The sequence below is a fragment of the Gamsiella multidivaricata genome (genome assembly GCF_025024155.1).
Source record: "Gamsiella multidivaricata strain RSA 2152 chromosome Unknown BC939scaffold_16, whole genome shotgun sequence".
Taxonomy (NCBI): domain Eukaryota; kingdom Fungi; phylum Mortierellomycota; class Mortierellomycetes; order Mortierellales; family Mortierellaceae; genus Gamsiella; species Gamsiella multidivaricata.
This window is the reverse complement of record NW_026251724.1, coordinates 176,106-194,347: the sequence shown is the minus strand read 5'-3', so window position 1 is coordinate 194,347 and position 18,242 is coordinate 176,106. Positions and strand designations below refer to the sequence as shown.

At 48.7% G+C, this 18,242-nt stretch overlaps 5 protein-coding genes and 1 non-coding gene across 6 annotated transcripts; 4 read left to right on the top strand and 2 right to left on the bottom strand.

Moving 5' to 3' along the window:
* The first annotated feature begins 1,370 nt into the window (after positions 1-1,370).
* On the top strand, positions 1,371-1,833 carry BC939DRAFT_444257 (uncharacterized protein). Its single transcript, XM_051554646.1, has one exon. It carries the CDS (start codon positions 1,435-1,437, stop codon positions 1,735-1,737), a length of 303 nt encoding a protein of 100 aa, XP_051414604.1. The 5' UTR covers positions 1,371-1,434; the 3' UTR covers positions 1,738-1,833.
* A 619-nt stretch (positions 1,834-2,452) lies between these two features.
* Positions 2,453-4,218, top strand: BC939DRAFT_394682 (ATP-utilizing phosphoenolpyruvate carboxykinase; the record flags this gene model as incomplete). The annotated part of the gene is made up of 2 exons (XM_051552174.1): positions 2,453-2,847; positions 2,979-4,218. The coding sequence occupies 2 exons, from the start codon at positions 2,453-2,455 to the stop codon at positions 4,216-4,218; spliced, it is 1,635 nt and encodes a 544-aa protein (XP_051414603.1).
* A 2,173-nt stretch (positions 4,219-6,391) lies between these two features.
* BC939DRAFT_t59 lies at positions 6,392-6,464 on the bottom strand. The gene has a single exon. It is a non-coding gene; the product is annotated as a tRNA-Ala (tRNA).
* Positions 6,465-8,793: 2,329 nt separating this feature from the next.
* BC939DRAFT_444250 (uncharacterized protein) lies at positions 8,794-10,271 on the top strand. The gene is made up of 2 exons (XM_051554645.1): positions 8,794-9,737; positions 9,905-10,271. Exons 1-2 carry the CDS (start codon positions 9,011-9,013, stop codon positions 9,913-9,915), a joined length of 738 nt encoding a protein of 245 aa, XP_051414602.1. The 5' UTR covers positions 8,794-9,010; the 3' UTR covers positions 9,916-10,271.
* Positions 10,272-11,098: 827 nt separating this feature from the next.
* On the top strand, positions 11,099-15,310 carry BC939DRAFT_444247 (uncharacterized protein). Its single transcript, XM_051554644.1, has 5 exons — positions 11,099-11,651; positions 11,911-11,991; positions 12,099-12,461; positions 12,556-14,963; positions 15,056-15,310. The coding sequence occupies exons 1-5, from the start codon at positions 11,253-11,255 to the stop codon at positions 15,090-15,092; spliced, it is 3,288 nt and encodes a 1,095-aa protein (XP_051414601.1). The 5' UTR covers positions 11,099-11,252; the 3' UTR covers positions 15,093-15,310.
* Positions 15,311-17,311, bottom strand: BC939DRAFT_444244 (copper homeostasis protein CutC). The gene is made up of 10 exons (XM_051554643.1): positions 17,109-17,311; positions 16,954-16,990; positions 16,784-16,852; positions 16,583-16,626; positions 16,460-16,476; positions 16,288-16,345; positions 16,106-16,188; positions 15,991-16,019; positions 15,718-15,903; positions 15,311-15,618 (listed from the first exon to the last, which is right to left on the bottom strand). The coding sequence occupies exons 1-10, from the start codon at positions 17,124-17,126 to the stop codon at positions 15,419-15,421; spliced, it is 741 nt and encodes a 246-aa protein (XP_051414600.1). The 5' UTR covers positions 17,127-17,311; the 3' UTR covers positions 15,311-15,418.
* Between the last annotated feature and the right edge of the window lie 931 nt (positions 17,312-18,242).

The window sequence follows — 18,242 nt, the reverse complement described above, 5'->3', positions numbered from 1 at the left end:
AAATGACGTACGTACACGTCCGGTACCTGGCACTAATAGTGTGCGGATGTTTCCGGATGATGGCAATATAAAGTTTCCTACCTGTTCCTACAGTAGACACCCGTCAAGCCAGCCAGGCGGGCGACCCCTCCTTTCATTCCATGTGAATGAAAAAAGCATGTGTATAGTGCACTTTCCATTTGTGATCTCACCATGACATCGATGGTATTATTTATTTTATTATTATTATTATTATTGACTGACAAAAGGGACCAAGGGGGAGAGAGTCAGGTACAAATATACCAAAAGGTTAATTGAAAAATAAGCAGCGATGATGGAGGAGTGCTTGTTGCTGCTGCTGCTGCTGCAAATGACGAGACTGGGATATAATAAAAAGAGTCCACGGATGCACAGAGAGAGACCTTTTGTTCTGCGGCTGTTTTCTGAATTGAATTGGGAGCAGTTGTAGCCCAGTTGATTTCCCCCCAAAGAACCGGTACATGTGCCATGGACACAACAAGACAAAAGGGTATATAAACTCGCCCTTTGCAAAGCAACATGTAGACTACATATACATGTACATTCATGAAGACTAACTTTGTGGGTGCCTGGCTTTGTCTGTTGGGGTCCCCCCTTTCGCCTTTCCTTGTTTGGGCAAAAGGGATCTCTGTGTGGGGTGGAAAATACTCGAGCGAGCGACGAGCGACGAGCGGGGGGGACGGACTTTTTTTTTTTTTTTTTTTTCTGGGGTTGACCAATCAGCGCGCTTGCTGAAGAGTCATATAAAAATCCAATTGTGTCAAGAGCGGGGGCGGGGCATGGTCTCGCACATGGGAAGGAAGATATTTGACCTGCGGGCACCGTCTACTACATATTGAATGGGATTTGTCGGCGGCGACTCTGAAGGGATGGGCAGGAAAGGATCCGACCTGACTGTCAGCACGCTGAGGGAATGGGTGGACAAAGCGCGAAGGAAGGAAAGGAAGGGTTTGAATAGTTTTTTTATTTTTTTTTATTTTTTTTCTTGCGGGCGTCGTTCGGAATTAGGCCGTTCTTTCTTTTTCTTATTGTATTTTTCTCACGGCAGGGGCAGGTCCAATTGGCGACGTCAATACTACCCCGCTTTTATTTTGTCATCGTCGCCTTCAACTTCATCGGGGGGGGGAGCAATTCTTAACAATGTCCTCATCGTCCGTCTCTCTGTCAGCCCGTCCATCGATGTGGAGAACAGGGCCCATAATTAGCTCCTTTTTCCTTTAATTCCATCGCACTTTCTTCCCTGAGCTGAGCTGAGCTGAGTGTTGCTCCTGTTCATCTGTTGATAATTGACACTCCTACGCGCGTTGTCTCTTATTGGGAGTTCTCTTCCTTTTGCGTGCATGGGGTGTAAAGAAAAGTGTTTGGCCGTCCTTGTGTAATACGAAGGCATTATTTTGGACCAACAAATAGACTAACATGGTCCATGCATTCGCGACGCTCTTTTTTAGCGTCCTTTTTTTACTCTCTCTCTCTCTCTCTCTGTCTTTGTTTTTACCCTCCCATCATTGCCAGTTGTCTATCTGGAAGGTATTGTCTGCGGACGAAACCTCTGGCGCGAAACGCGAAGATGGACCGAGTGTAGGCCAGCCAGCAATTTTTTTTTTTGTTCCTCTTTGGCCTGATTCGACCGAACACGACACTGTGTTCAGAGTCTTTAGAGAGGCCCAAGATATCGCAACTTATTTCAATTGCCATTGCAGCATGTGTAAAAGCAAGTGAACAAGCATGGTCTTTTTTATTTTACTTTTTTAAACAAGAGACATAGACTAGGACATGCTGTCAAAGGCCTCGAAGGATCCGTGGGCCTGTATTGTAGGGGGGGGGGGGGGGGGGGTTTTGTTGTGCTTGTAAACAGACCGGGCTGAACCGTCATCAGAAACAGCCTCCGTGGCAGGCAGAACAAGAGTCGAGCAATAGGGTTTTCCATTGAATGGATATAAACAAAGAGGGATCCAATATACATAAAAAAAAAAAAGAAAGCGAAAAAGAGTTTAAAAGAGTCCGGGGTATGAAATAACAACGGGCGGGGTGTGTAAAAATAAATACCATTGTGCATGCTAAGAGGGAAAAAAGCGATGGTTAGACTATGGCTGGGGGATGGCTGGTCCATGTGTGCGTGTAATAAATCCGCCCGTCCGTCAACAGTTCAAGACTGAATAGCTGACTCAATCGGTCCCTTACTTACACTTTAAAAAAAACGCTAAAGAACCAGTGAATGAACCACCTGTTCCGTGTCCCTTTCTGCTTCCTGATCCTTCCGGTCCTTTGTCCCTTCGCATGCTTTTTGCCATCGTATAAATACCTAGCACTCCTCCTCCGCTCGCTCCTTGACATCCTATTCTCAACTCACCAAGCCGCATTCTCCCTCTTCCCTCCTCATCCTTCTTCTTTCGCCCTCCCCACTCAAAAACAAGCAGTAGAAACCCATACCAAGATGACAAAGTCCCCTACTCCCTCCATCCACAAGCACGACCCCGAGCTCGAGGCCTCTGTCGGCAAGGACGGCATTGACTACACCCACGTCCATCTCCTCCGCAACCCCTCCGTCGCCAAGCTCTACGAGGATGCCCTCCGCTATGAGGTCGGCACCTTCGTCTCCTCCGCCGGCGCCCTTGTCACCTCCTCCGGAAAGAAGACCGGACGCTCCCCCAAGGACAAGCGTATCGTCGACGAGGAGAGCACCACCGAGGACATCTGGTGGGGACCCGTGAACACAAAGATGACCGAGCACGCCTTCCTGATCAACCACGAGCGCGCTGTCGACTACCTCAACACCCGCGAGCGCCTTTATGTCTTTGACGGATATGCTGGCTGGGACCCCAAGTACCGGTAAGTCCTTTGTTCGTCTTCGCCATGCACGCGCCTGTCTTTTTTTTGGAAACGGCAATATTTTCTGCGGGGAAAAGGCGGAGTGTTACTTTCAACTAATTAATTTCTTTTTCCCACAATGACATCTCTAGCCTGAAGATCCGTGTCGTCTGCGCCCGCGCCTACCACTGCCTGTTCATGCGCAACATGTTGATTCGCCCCACGGACGAGGAGCTCAAGAACTACGGCGAGCCCGACTTCACCATCCTCAACGCCGGCGCCTTCCCCGCCAACAGATACACCACCGGCATGACCTCAACCACCTCGGTCTCCATCAACTTCAAGCTGCGCCAGATGGTCATTCTCGGAACCGAGTACGCCGGAGAGATGAAGAAGGGCGTCTTCACCATCATGCACTACCTCATGCCCAAGGCCGGCGTCCTTTCTCTCCACTCCTCCGCTAACCAGGGCCCCGACGGCGACACCTCCCTCTTCTTCGGTCTCTCCGGAACCGGCAAGACTACCCTCTCTGCCGACCCCGCCCGCGCCCTTATTGGAGATGACGAGCACGTCTGGACCGACACTGGAGTCTTCAACATCGAGGGAGGCTGCTACGCCAAGTGCATTGATCTCTCGGCCGAGAAGGAGCCCGAGATTTTCGGTGCCATCCGCTTCGGATCTGTTCTCGAGAACGTTGTCTTTGACGAGGACACTCGCCTGGTCGATTACTCTGACAAGTCCTTGACCGAGAACACTCGCTGCGCCTACCCCATCGAGTACATCCCCAATGCTCTCTTGCCCTGCATTGGTGCCCACCCCAAGAACATCATCATGTTGACCTGCGATGCCTTCGGTGTCCTCCCCCCAGTCTCCAAGTTGACCTCGGCCCAGGCTATGTACCACTTCATCTCTGGATACACCGCCAAGATTGCCGGTACTGAGGAGGGTGTCACCGAGCCCGAGGCCACCTTCTCTGCCTGCTTCGGCCAGCCCTTCTTGGTCCTCCACCCTACCCAGTACGCCACTATGCTGGCTCAGAAGATGCACGAGCACACTGCTGATGCCTGGTTGATCAACACTGGCTGGAACGGCGGTGTCTATGGCACTGGTAAGCGCATTGCCCTCAAGTACTCTCGCGCCATCATCGATGCCATCCACAACGGCGAGCTCAAGAAGGCCGAGTACGAGACCTACCCTGTGTTTGGCCTCCAGATTCCCAAGGCCGTCACTGGCGTTCCCGCCGAGGTTTTGAACCCCGCCGTTGCCTGGCAGGGAACCAAGGAGGAGTACAACGGCACTGTCACGAAGTTGGCCAACCTCTTCAACGAGAACTTTACCAAGTACGCTGACCAGGCCACCGAGGATGTCATTGCCGTCGGACCCAAGCTCTAAATTAGCAGCGTCTTTTTTTTTTCATTTCTCTGCATCACAAAGCATCGTTTCTTTTGCATGTAATTTTTCTCTCTCGTGTAAATATTAGAATCCTCATTCCTTTGAGGAAAAAAAAAAAAAAATCATATTAATACATATTTTTTGTTCAAAACAACAACATTGACGATTTGTGAATTGCTTGAAATTGGTTGAATATGTAAGCGTAGTCGTTGAAATCATCATCAGGCGCCAACATTCGATTTTTTTTTTTTTTTTTTCGGACGCGTCAAAAAAAAGCTGACGCATGCCGATGTAGGTCCTTGGAAGTTGTCGAGGACTATAATACGCCGGATAGACTATAGATTCCGGTATTTGAAAGGGTGAAAGAGTCCGTAAGAAGAACTCATTGGTTTTGCATAGAAGGGAGAGAAGGGAGAGAAGGGAGGGGGGGTCAGCATATTCATTCTGCTCACGTTGGCGAAAAGGTATAAAAAGAAGGCAGGCCTTGCTTCTTTCTTTGAAGAGAATCACAATCCCATAACCCGACTTTCTTCTCCTCTTTTCAATATGCTCCTGTAATCCATTCAACCTAGCCGACTACGAATCGAAAGCAATACGAAAAAAAAAAAAAAAAAAATGTAATAACTTTATAGACATCTCTATCCCAAGCACGAAGGAATCAGAAGTGATGGAACTACTAGGACCCACATCTGGAGTCTCCCATCAGATCCCAGGGATCATATACTTGGATCCTGGATAGCTAAAAGATTGTCCAGCTCAAGTACCTCTCCGCTGCATTTGTTAGCTATGGTTCGCACAGGAAGGTCCGGTCCCTCGTTTTTTCAGAACACTGTCATGAAAAAAAAAAAAAAAAAAAAAGAAACGCTACACTCTAACACTCGCTTGTCCGGTCCTCCTTTGTCTCCCGTCTCGTAACCTAAGCGGGGCTATGTTACGTTCGCGATAGGGATCCCATTCTACAAGACCGGATTTCCGGGCGATTGACAAATCAACGACGGAGAGTACGCCTTCCCATTCCAGCTCTCTATCCTGAGTGACCTGGCCATAAGGGATAGCATATCAAGAGCCTCATCTAATTTCGCGTTTTAAAATTGAAGACGACGGACAAGAAAAGACACGACCAACAACCTTTAATCGAGACCACCCGCAAAAAGACCACCTCTTACCCTGCCGCCGTCATCAGCCCCGAGCGATAGGAACGCTCCTCAGCCCGATAGGGCGCAAGATTTTAAGGTGGAACTGTTACTCGACTAGATGCTCCCCCGATGGAGACCCGTCCTTGGGTCCTGATTAACCATGCGACCGAGCTCACAATATAGTCTTTGCCGACCATTACCAGAAACCACTCTCTGTGAAAGTGCCCTTCAATGTGGCATATATCTTGAATTCAAGGAATACGATGGTTATACTGGAATACTGGATCAGAAGCAGGAGCAGGAGCAGAGATAGTGTTGCCGGCGCATAGCACAGATATGTATGAGACAGTCGATACCGTTGGGTTTGAATATGGGATCTGGCGATCAGATGAATAGTGGTGAAACGAAGGAGAAAGTGTAGATAAGATTGAAAAAGTGGTGGAGCAGTTGGAGATACAGAAGTATTGAGGCGAGTTGGTCCCCCTCCCTGTTTACGAAACCTGATAGACATGTCGAGCCGTTTTCTAAAAAGTAGGACCATCCACCGCCCATTAATATCCCAATATCTGTAAGGGACAATCTATTTGACAACCCAGGTTGACACTGCTATTTGGTAACCCCTATACTAACTCCATGTAAGGCCAACATTTTTTAAATGTCGATTATGCCAGTAGTCCTTATGGTACCTGGCCCCGGCTCTTTAAGCTAGATCGTCATCTGTCTCTTAAAGGACTCCACAATGTAACTGATTTCCCATTTCGTCATCGATAAAATCCTGTTTTCCGTCATGAAGAAGGCTTCTCCCAAGGTCGCAAAAGGTTGCATGGAGTGCCAGGTGGAGGAAGGAATGGTTCTCAACCTCTCGCCGCGTTGTTTCGACTTGAAATTCGCAAAAGATACGAGTCTTGTTTTACATGGGATTTGTGCAGGGGTTGCCAAATAGATTGTCCCGTATATCAATGGCAACAGTAATGGCGCCTTGACAAAGGAAAAAGGAAAGCCTCTTCTCGTTAGAGAAGAGGAATACCTGACAACTTTGGAGAACCTGGGCATCGATCCCAGTGCCTCTCGCATGCTAAGCGAGCGCTCTACCATTTGAGCTAGATCCCCATGGCGTTAGAAATACAGTTTCTAAAACCTATATATTTCTATAACCATAATTTTCATTATTTCCATGCATTTATTTCTTTATTTCCTGTTTCTATTAAATTTTGCCCGCGCTGGAGCCGCCGCTGCTGCACCGAAACCCATTCGATGGGTTTGTCCTAACAACGAGACCCACATCCGAGGTCTATCCTGTATCGCCGGGACCCGATCAATGCTCAAAGGCGACGAGTATTATGACCGCTCTCCGGATCTGACCTGGAGCATCAGCGTTTTATGCCGTGGCATCACACCCGTCAGCCTTATCAAGGAGTGGGGCAGTCTATTTACCTCGCCATCGTCGATTGCGCGCCAGGTCATTCACAAGTTCGTCGGCTTTATTGAGGAGAAAGCTACGGAGCTGATCTGGAAACCACGCTGCAAGGCCACCATTGCTCGAGAGCGAGAATGGGGGATCACAGCCAAGATGAAACGAACTCCATACAAGGGACCGAGAGGGGACTGGAGTGATGGGTATGGATACATTAGCGACGATGACCAATGTCCGTGTGGTGCATTACTCGCTGACCATGTAAACGGGAGCTGCCCTGGCCCCGTGCTTGACCCAGACGCAGCGGATCGGACGCTGCTGGATTGCCTGCAAGGGAGGAGGCGGTTGACAACCATGGAGGGGATGGGGAAGATACCCTTCTTATAACAAGGTGTTTTCAGCTTTTAACACACTGATGAGGTGTGGCAATTGTTGCGCAGGCCCTAGGGGCAGGCCCGGGGAATGTGACCTGTCTTTTGGCGACTGTGGATCGGTTCCGCTTTGGTGGTGAGGACAGCGATAGTAGATCTTTGCTAGTTAGTCTGATAGATTCGCAGAGTCAATTGACTCGAGAGACAAGTTGTTATAAAAAAAAAAAATGCCTCTATTAAATTGCCAGCAATTTTTTTTTTTAAAAAAAGACGCAGGCTACGTACGCTACATTTCACACAACCCCACTTGTTACACCCCTTACGACCAAGATAGAGGAAGTCAAACGATTTCAAAAAACATAAAGGAACCATGCAAGGACAGCACACCGTTCCAGCCAGCGGCGCAGAGCAGAACTAACGGGACCGGTGCACTTCCTGTTTCTGGATCGAATGGTGGACCATCGAGCGTTTATCACCCACACCAAGGACTACAGGGCATGAGGAAGGCTGCATACCAGCAGGTATTGGACGAGGACGCCAAGGACTTCACCATGGTGGATAAAGACGAATGACACCAAGTGGCGCCCGCCAGGGAACGCTCTTTTGCCGCAGTCGTGTCGCTGGGGAAGTTGCATGGGGAGATAGCCTTTGAAAAACGAAAGGAACTGGAGGAGCTGAGGCTGGAAGCCCAAATTCGCTGCACCGAAGGACCTACGAGGACCATGGTCGGGACCGATGAAGCTGTTTTCCGGGTAGCAGCCGAGACAAAAAAGGAGCCGCAAAGGCTACTGGAGCACACCGTGGAAATCGAGGATGAAAACGGTGTGTTGTGGACGGACAATGTCGCATGGTAGCAATGGTTCTGCACCACCCTGTCCCTGCATAATTTTTTTTCCCTGTGCCCAACCGCCCTGTCCCTGCATAATTTCTTTCCGCCCTGTTCCTGAAAAATTTTCCTGAGACTGGTCGACCCTGACTCCCTCTCATTTTCAATCATCTCTTGCCTTACACCAACCGCCTCGTCACACTCGGCAGCATAAGTCCAGGGACCATATGGTTGCGTGAATCAACGCGTCGCTGACTGGTAAGTTAGGGGTTCTCTTCCCTCACCTTCTTTCTCTCTTTCCGCACCGTGTTATTTTTCTCCTGTCCCTCTCTGCACACCGCCCTTCTTCGTCTCTCTCTTTCTCTCTCCCTCTCTCGTTTTCTTCTTTCTCTTTATCCTTTACGTACTGATTCTTTTTCAGCGAATCCTGTTTAGTACGCGGCAGGGAGGCGGAAAGAGGAGCGCGTCTTTCTGACTGTGTGCTTCAAGTTCCTCCTTCATTCACTTTGCTTCGTCTGTTGCAGCTTTTGACATTGGACAATGCTGCTAACCCTTTATGTCCTCTTTGTTTTCTCTCGTTGGTGTTGAACCCGGAGTCCATTGGTTCATTTGTAATGTATTGCTAAACACTAACCTATGCTCGGGCAAAGACAACCATAATGGATTCAATCAAGATTGGCAACAACAACAACAACAACAACGACAGCAACAACAACAGCGACAACAACACCAGTAACAGCAACAGCAACAGTGTAAATAGCCACACGTAATACCGCAGTATGTATTCGTGCGCAATAGCGACGACAGGACTTATAAATGCGAAGGAGTCCCTGACTCATCTCCAGCTCTCAGGCTGGTAATATTTTATTTCCTAAAGGCTTGCATCTTTGTACCCACTATTTCAAGACTGAAGGGCCACCAGAAACAGCTTCAGCGATGTATATATTCGACTTATCACCCGCTGCTGAGCGCTCAACATCATTCTCCCAAACTCCTCCCAAAACCACAACAGCACGCGATAGTAACTCTTCCAGTCCCACCAGGCATGAAAACCAAGGTCCCATCAAGAGCCGGGCAGGCGCTAGAGCCCTTCCTAAGGCTGAAAATCAATCCTCCCAAAGAGCCAGTCTTCCTCAACAAAATTGCTAGCTGGATCTGCGGCTGCAGCAGTCGTAACCGCCGTCGTGCTCACAATCCCTCGGAGGATGCCTATGAGGATGCCTGTGAGGATGAGGATGGCAATTGTGGATGCGATTATACCCAATCGTCCTATCCGACCAGTCCATACACAATGAGCTTGAATATCTATCATCAAGGATCGTTGTGTAGCGACTACAACGGCATTCATATTGAGCCGGCTGAATCCCGCGAAAGAGAAGAAGGACTCGTACGCTGTGAAAAACAATTGTGCGCAGGCATCGATAGCGCCGACGCGCCGACTACGATCTCCCCTCCCATTAGTCCTATGGACATAGGTGCCAGTGGTAGTGCTGACGATGAGGTAGCAGCTATTTTTCGGTTGCAATTGGAGCTGGAGTGGCGACTGATCCTAGATCGAGAGCAGTGTATGAGGGCAATGGAGAGATGGGATCCGACAGTGTACCTCAGGTCAGTTGTCCCAGAAAAGTCGATTGGCGTGGACTGGAACAGTTGCGGAGCAACTGAACAACAAAGCACGGCTACGGTGATAGTCCCACCAGTGCACAAGACGACATCCGATGCGATTCCCATACTTTCGGCATTGACGGCTAGAAACGTGAATAGCGAGATTGCTGCGGATGTAAAACAAGGAGTGATTAGTCGATGCAGCAGTGTGGTCAATGGTAGTGATGAAGGTATTTTGACGCAAAGGTTGTGGATGTTGAAGCCCAATATTCAGACGACCACTATGTATCCACATGTACCGTCGAGACCACTCCCACCGATTCCACCTAACTACCTGCGCAATAGACTTCTCGATAAGAGCAGCGTGGTCTCATTCCCAGCGCTCCCTGAGGATGAGGAGGAGAAGGGTGAAGAAGAAACGTGGGAGAGTGCGCGAGAGAGTAAGGAGGTATAGTCAACAGAGGCAGCATCGGGGGGTCGAGTGACCCTTGGGAGACTATCTGGCGACCACAAAAGAGGCCTGGAATGAAAGCAACCTAGTTCCATTAGGAGTAAGTAACATTGTCTTTTAGGTGCGAAAGAAGTCAAGTAAGACTGCATGTTTGCACCGGTGACCACAAAGAGAAGAAAATAAAACCGCGCCTTGTCGCTGCATGTGTGAGGGTATCAGCAGACGTCTTTCAGAGAACATGGAAAAAGAGAATCGCGTAAAGGGCTGAGATCATGGGTGTCCGCCATCGGAAGCCTTGTACATATATAGACCAAGGAGAGGACGCGAACGCATGAAGATGAGTCTCGTTTTCCTTTTGCACGCTCTGTTTGGGTCGCGCTTCAGATATTCAAACAAAACACCATTGCGAGCAAAACTAATGTGTGATTCGTCCCATGTCGAATCACGAAAGTAGCAACTGAAGCAGCAGATGAAAAGAAGCAACAAAAACAAAAAAGCGCAGGCAAGAAGAGCGCCAGCCAAGGGCTTGTCACATCGTGGCACAAAGAGTATCACCATCCTTCTTGCTTATGTGTGCGTGCATGGGGGCATGAGAGCAACGGACCAATGGTGTGGTACATGCATCTGCAAAAGTACGATGGGAGGAGTAGAAGCAGTGCTTGAATGCTTGAATATCTTTTTATGGATTTCAGGCGTTTCCGGCAAGCAATCCGCGTCGCGCATGTAGGAACGGAGAGGCTCTATATTAACCTAATTGGCATTGAGTTTGGGCATTGTGATTTTGGGGCAAGATAATCATGACACCATTGGCTCGAAGGATGGGAGCATGCACGCATGTCCACTGAGGTTGGAAAGATGCCAGACCGCGAAGAAGAGATATTCAAAAGGAGTAAGGAGTGACATCCTTACTTGCACACGCAAAAAGGGGGGGTGAATGATGATCATTGCACTTTCTTTCAAAGAGCGGGAGGGAGTCGGAGCGGCGACCTGCGGTCATTCGCCCTCGCCATAAGAGAGGGCCGTAGGTTGGATATATACGTACATGAATAAGTACAATACTTCGCACTATTGCGCCCACTTCCCGCTGTCGCTTTCGCCGTCGTCCCTGTCGACTCTGTCGGCTCATTCCTTTTGTTCTCATTCCACTCTGCTCATTCTCATTCTCATTCTACTCTCAAACTCCCTACGACACTTCCTCACCCCCCCGTATGATACCCAAGTCACTGACGCCATGAAAAGACCTGCTCTGCGCTCCGCTATACACACACTCAGTGTCTCCTCGGCCCTGCTTCTTGTCCTCGTCTCACTCGACCCGCACAGGACAGTCGTCCAAAGCTGCGGTGTCACCATCCACAACGAGATCGCCTTCCGCGCCAGTCGCATCCTCCTCTCAGGGATCTCAATATCAGACTCACATTCATCCTCGTATCCCTCGCATTCTCAATCGTATTCACCTTCACAATCACACTCAAAATGGAGTGTCCCAGAGGGCCAGCGTGGGAACTGGTCCAAGGGCCTGTATGACTACGTCCCGCTACTGGAACAAAAGGAGTCCCTTTTCGCTGGTAGCTTCTTCCCTGACTGGGGCTACAATTGCATCGGCAAGCTGTGGAACGAGGCTGCGGAGGAGGTAAGAGCATGTCTTTTTTAATTCATTCAACAAAGCACAGTCTGTGTGTCTGTGTGTCAATAGGTGTGCAGCCCTGCTTTTTCTCAACCCCTGTACGACTAGCACTAGTCAAGACAGGCTTAAAAAAGATCCTCATCGACCATCTGAGCAATGCTTCGTGCACCAGCAAAACAAAAAGTGCGGTGCTCAATATGGCCGCCTGCTCACTTTGCTAACATTGAAAAATAAACGCTTCTTTTATTATATCGTTCGTCGATAGGCACATTGGCCACCATTTGCAGAGGCTGCTGTCAAGTACATCCTCGAGACTTATCCAAAACCTTGGACAGACCATACTAAGGTAACAAAAAAAAAAAAAAGAAAAGCTTAGCATCTCTTTATCTCACGTTGGTACTGTTACGAGAACGATTACCTACTGACTTTGCCTGGACTCCCTATTAATTGTAGGCGTTGATTGTATTCCTGTTTGGTACAGTGTCGCATTCTCTGGGGGACATGTCCTGGCACGCTCTGCGAGGCCTGGACGCTGGATTCATCAGGGCACTGGCCTACACGAGCTTTGATGGCGATTATTCCAAGGGACACACACTGGCTGATATTGGCGCCGAATTCGTCTTGAGCCACATGAGCGAGATGGATCATCTTGTCACCTCCTGGAAGGTTCCCGTCAAAGACATCTCTGCCATCTACAAGCGGATGGGATATTACGTTCCAGGGCCAGTTCTAAGTCACTGCATGCGAAACGGCTATGCGGGGGCGCAAGCCAACGCAAGGCTCGGCACCCAGCTCTTCCCTGTGTATGCATCAAAGGTAATAGCGTAGCTGCGCACATTTTTCATTTTTTTATTCACTCTCAATATCATGTAAATGAATGCTGATCCGTACTTTTCTTGTCCGTCTGTAGTCGCCATTCTTGATTGAACAGGTAGAAAATTACCCGATGGGAGGTCTTCGAGACATGGCAGGGTGGACTATCGATTGCTGGAATGGCCTTGCGGACTATCTGGACCAGGGGCGCAAATTACCGGACAACAACAACAGCAGCAATAGTACGGCCACCTCGTTTGACATGTGCTATGCCCTCTCGGACGAGCGGATAAAGCAAGAGCGCAAGGACGCAATGGAGAATATACGCGAGGGACTAGTCAGGCATCAGCATGGGCTCGGCACCATTACTGAGGGCCCTTCGGCTGTTACGCGGTTGCGCCTTGCTGGCCTGAGAGTCTTAAGCGAAGTTGACGACGACACCGGGATGGTCACATTCTCCATGCTTGGAGCAGAACTAGAAGAAGAGCAGAAACTCAAATATGAGGATATTAAGACCGAGACTGCGAAAGAGGTTTTTCAGGACGAGCTCAGAGAACAGCCAGACGTCAAGGATGGGGGTCCATTCACTCAGTTATCCCACTCGACCACACAGCAACCTCTAACCTGGAAAAGCCGTGCACGGGAAGAAGAGACAGAGCTACATCTTCAGCAATTGAAATCGGAAGAGCACGCAGAAGGATCTGGCATTTGCTTATCTTTCTCGGACGAGCTCGAATCACAGGCGCGTACGCTCTTTCTCCCTATCGAATACTCCTCTTTTGGACATGCGGTTGCGACTGGCGACTTTGATGGGGATGGAAACACTGATCTAGTGGTGGCAGCACCACATGCAACCTTTGATCCTCTACTACCATCTCAAGGATCCGTCTTTATTGTGCCTGGTCAATCTCTTTTTGTCGACCAAGGATCGTTTGATGGCGAAACCGGTACGGATATTCGATCTATTGCCTCACGTGTATTGCTTGGTGACCCTGAAGAGCCACAGTCCCGGTTCGGTTGGTCCCTTGCAGTCGTTGATCTTAATCAGGATGGCATTGATGACCTTGCTATTGGTGCGCCTGGTCATGGAGCCAAAGATTTAAAATACGATGGGTCCGTCTATGTCTACTTTGGACACAAGGGTTCTGGACTGAGCGAGAAGCCAGATCTAGTGATCCGCCACGACCGTACAAAGGATGCGAAGCAGAAGATTCCCAAGGGGATGGATACTCTCGGAGGGCTGGGATACATTCTTCAAGGGCTGGACTTGACAGGATCTGGGTACGTGGATCTAGTGGTTGGAATGCCCATGGCCACGACTCGCATCGATGAGACAACGGAAAAATCACCACCAAATCCTAGCAGCGATGATACTGATGGAGATAGAACAAACCCTCAGAAGAGGTTCAAGCCACAGGCTGGCAAGATTCTCGTTTTCTTGGCTCAGACCAAGCACCGTGGTCATAGGCTGGACACGGATCACGATTGGGAATTGCTCGGTGAGGATCCGTTTGGATGGTTCGGGGCAGCGTTCACTGTTGTCTCCCAAAGAGTTCAGCAGGTGATGACTTCAGGGACGTCAGGCCTGTCCTCTCTTTTGTCATGGATTCCTTTAATACAGCCCAAGCAATACAGATCGCGGGCGATGAAGAAGTCCTATGAACGAAGAATACTGGTGGTTGGGTCGCCCGCGTTTGGTGTAGGGGAACAGGAGGCTATGCGCGGCAAGATCCAGGGCTTTGTCATACCCGACTTTTCCAATTCTTCCCCACCTTTCCAGGCGCCGCAAAGAGTCTTTACCATCCACGGCGATAGCAAATTTCAGCAGCTCGGATCCAGTCTCGCGATGAACCGCATCCCAAAGCCCTCCGCCTTTCAGAGTTCTTCTCAGATCAAAGGAGAAGCACCGCTCGAACTTTTAGTCGTCGGATCGCAATCAGAGGACATTTTGAGCCGCCTTCCACGGATCGGTCGCTACTGGCAAGCGGGAATGGTTCGGATTTTGGATATTTCCGTGTTGTCTGATGCTTCAGATGTCAAGATCTCGGACTTGGATGCGGATCCTAAAATCGTCCGCGACTACTTGCATGGATCTCAGTCAATGGCTCACTTATCTGCGGCAATGAAGGTCTCAACAGACGGTAAGAGCCTTTGGCTAACAGAGCCATACGCGAAAGCTGAGGTCGGTCGTATCCTAGAATGGGTGCCAGACCTTGATGGGGAAGGCGCTGGTGGCGACCGTGTTGGGGGAGGAAGTAGACGAGGCGGAAAGAAGCAAAGAAAAGACATTGTTGTACTTCGTGGTCGACGTCTAGTTCATGGAAATCGTGGCGATGGCGGGGACGACGATGACGATGATGATAGCGATCAGGATCGGATCAAGCAGTGCTTCATTGGATCGGATTCAAGAGGGCGGTTTGGATCGCAGTTGCTAGTTCACGATCTGAATAAGGATGGTTTCGATGACATTGTGGTCACCTCCTCGCATGCCTCTCAGTATGCAACGTAAGAATCCATCATTGAGGAGCTGTTCTTGTTAATGCTGAACTGTTGACTTGGGTGCTGACAGACGTTTTCTTTTTATTCTCATGAATTAGGATGGCTGGTACTATTACCATTAAGTTCAGGTCCTAGGAGATATCGCTCTGTCACATTCATGTCGCAAGAGTCAATTCTTCATATCGAAGCATTATTTTGTAGTTTTGTAGCCTTGGCAGCGCTGCTATCCTTAATGAGCACTGCTTATATCCCATCCCCTCATTATAATCAGTATTCCAGCTTTTTTGTCCGATAAAGCATCAGCTTTCCGTGCCTCAAGCATAATGAAGGCGTGTAAGGCGAAGAACCTCATGTAGACGGCAAATATGCAATAGTCTGAACTCACTTTATGATTATGACCACCCAAATGAAAATTCTCTCTCCTAAGTGATCGTACAAATAAGAAGGAATATAGGCACTACCTAGAACTTTTGAATAATACCCCCAAGTTTGCCCTCACTCGTGACCTTGAGCGAGTACTCTGGAGCAGATATGGCGTACCCCATAGAGCAGTACGGGTTCCTGAACTCCATCCTAGATTCTTTGGTGCCTCCAGCACCCACATGTATTTCAGACGCGCCTGTTGCCGATACAATCTTGTTCACGTTCCGATCAGTGATACCTATATAATAGAGACATTGGAGCGCCAAAGTCAGTGCAGAATGAGTAATATTTTGCTGTCTTTTGACGGCGGATGAAAAAACTGCGCATGATGGCTTACCAGCTCCTGGCATGATGATAATCCTGCCATTGGCCCGCTTGAACAGCTCGACAAGCATGTCAAGACCCTCGTACGCAGAGCGTTCGCATCCGCTGGTGAGAATTCTTTGGATTCCACCGATGGCGATAATGTCTTCAAGTGCCTGGAAAGGGTCCTTGACCATGTCAAATGCGCGGTGGAATGTGACTACAAACGTTGATGGTTTTCTTTAGGATTTGATCGTCCTTCCATATATGATCACGCATACCGATCTTTGGCAAGAGAAACCCTTACCTAGCATTGGATGTGCGGCTTCAACTAGTCTATATTAATAGATTCGGAGCGATTAACACAGTGCCTTTGGGACTTGACTGGAATGTCATAAATAGATCTCTTTGGTGTTATGTACCTTTTCACACGGACCTTGTCTACTGAGCCGTCAGGTAAGAGAACTCCAAAGACGACGCCCTCTATTTTCAGCGAATGGCAAAACTGATAGTGAAGAGGAGGATTAAAAAAAAAGGAGATCTGATGATATTTAGACTGTCCGGAATACTTGCCGAGCAGCAGCGTATGCAGTTGATAATCTACCTTGATGTCCTGCAACATGGCCTCGAACTCATCATCATCGTAACAAAAGTCGCCTCCTCTATGAGATTGCCGTTGTGGGATGTTGTGGGATGTTGTCGGTCGGTATCCAGGATCTTTTGAATCAAAAAGATCACGCGATGCGGGAAGAGCACGAGCATTTTGCAACATTTACCTGGGGCGGATCATTACCTGAATAACAAAAAAAAAAAAGAAAAAGAAAAAAAAGGATGAATACCGCGCCCGCCTTTCAAAAAGCAGTGCAGGATTCCCGCTCTTTGATTAATTTAATTGCTACCATGACTGGGAGCGAGGTTTTCGCTTTCACGGTGGAGATCAGTCCTAGTTTACAGATCACATTCACAAGCAAACGGCGTGAGGGAATAATGAGAAGGAGAGCGAGCGAGGAGGAGAGGAGAGGTATCTGTTAGATCAGCATGCCTGACAAGTTGGAAATCTAAATCCCAAAGGGTAAAGATATCAGTCAATCGCGTTTTACCTGCCGAAGGCGTGATACCACCTTCCATGAGCCCCGCGCACAGCTCAATTCTCTTTCCTCCAGTCCTCTCTAGGTGGTTTGGATTATGTATGAGCTCGGTTGAAGATTAAGAACACGCACGTTATTACACTAAACGAGCCCATCCTCAATTAAAGTAATCGAGGCAGTACCTGCAATAATGGCCGAGGCCACACTATCCAGGCAAACCTATCATTGTGCAGGGCACAGAGATCAACTTCTGTTCATCGAGTCATCGCTATTCACATGAATGAGCAGCATGTCTCCAATACTGAGACATAACTGAACATTCCTCTTTCGCACTCACTTCAAAAATTGGTGCCATGGTTCTATTTCCCCAGGTTCTTGTTGGTTCTTCTTTTTTGGGATGTAGGAATGAGCTTGGAAGAGGAACAACACAGTGCACACGAAGTGACGTGTAGTAAGCAAAGTCCAGCAGGGGTGAAAAGGTTATTCGTGCTACCAGCAAATCAAATGCACCGACTCAATTGCTCTCGCACGCTGTTGACGTATCGATCGGGGTCGTGACCCGTTCAATGGCCAGGATACCATGCTACAATATGAGTTGACAGGGTCAACAATGCCGCATGGAAGCTAAGAGCAAGCGGAGCAAATTATTTTCAGCCAACCCTCATTGGATAGTAAACCGTGAGATGGACAAAGGTCTTGGTCGCACAAGGTGGCACGCCACACGCGCTGAGTGCTCACTTCTTATGATGACCTTTTGCGCTGTTTTTTTTATTATGTTCGCATTCTCCACCTTCCTTGGGTGTATGTTTTTTTTTCTGTATCGTTATCTCTCTGTTCAGCGCCTCGGAAGCGGTTGGAGACAAAGATGCAAGGACACAAGGCGCGTTTTCAATTGGCCACATTATCCACATTATATACGGCGGTATAAGTTATCCTCGGCTAGATCGACAGCGGTAAAAATCAAAGAGTACATGCGAGGGCTTCCTGCATCCGTGGGTTGATATCGTATGATACCTTTTGTTCAACTGAAGGAATGAGATGGAAGAGGACAGCAGCATCAAAAAAAAGTCCGAGGCTGCGCGACATCATCGAGAGCAGATTTGGAATGATCGTGTGAGTTTTGTGCCCCATCCACACCAGGAAAACACGCATGCAGAAGGACACCGGACGCAAAGGAGTGAACGCACTATTAGATGCGATGCATGCATATTGTTTTGCTCTCAATCCTGTGGTATGCGACCAAATGTTACAGGCGACAACAAACGAGCAAACGAAGGAAAAATAGGAAGCGAGTGCAGTCCCATGAGGAATAGGGAGAAGATCCAAGTGATCCATCTCATTGTTATTTTGATTATATTAATATCTGGATCTCGTTTGCCGACTGCCAGTGAGGGTGAAATGAAGCAAGAGAACAATCCGTTGTGCCGGCAGTGACCAAACAATCAACAATTGGTCAGCAACAACAATGAGA

What these genes read in the sequence shown, in the direction of transcription:
- BC939DRAFT_444244 (XM_051554643.1), bottom strand. An exon ending in TGGTATCACGCCTTCGGCAG is followed by an intron (nt 16,627 to 16,783) that starts GTAAAACGCGAT and finishes TCTGTAAACTAG; the next exon opens with GACTGATCTCCACCGTGAAA. An exon ending in CCATGTTGCAGGACATCAAG is followed by an intron (nt 16,189 to 16,287) that starts GTAGATTATCAA and finishes CTTCACTATCAG; the next exon opens with TTTTGCCATTCGCTGAAAAT.
- BC939DRAFT_444247 (XM_051554644.1), top strand. Translation starts at nt 11,253, where the DNA reads ATGAAAAGACCTGCTCTGCGCTCCGCTATACACACACTCAGTGTCTCC. An exon ending in GGAACGAGGCTGCGGAGGAG is followed by an intron (nt 11,652 to 11,910) that starts GTAAGAGCATGT and finishes GTTCGTCGATAG; the next exon opens with GCACATTGGCCACCATTTGC. An exon ending in CATGCCTCTCAGTATGCAAC is followed by an intron (nt 14,964 to 15,055) that starts GTAAGAATCCAT and finishes CTCATGAATTAG; the next exon opens with GATGGCTGGTACTATTACCA.
- BC939DRAFT_444257 (XM_051554646.1), top strand. Translation starts at nt 1,435, where the DNA reads ATGGTCCATGCATTCGCGACGCTCTTTTTTAGCGTCCTTTTTTTACTC.
- BC939DRAFT_444250 (XM_051554645.1), top strand. Translation starts at nt 9,011, where the DNA reads ATGAAAACCAAGGTCCCATCAAGAGCCGGGCAGGCGCTAGAGCCCTTC.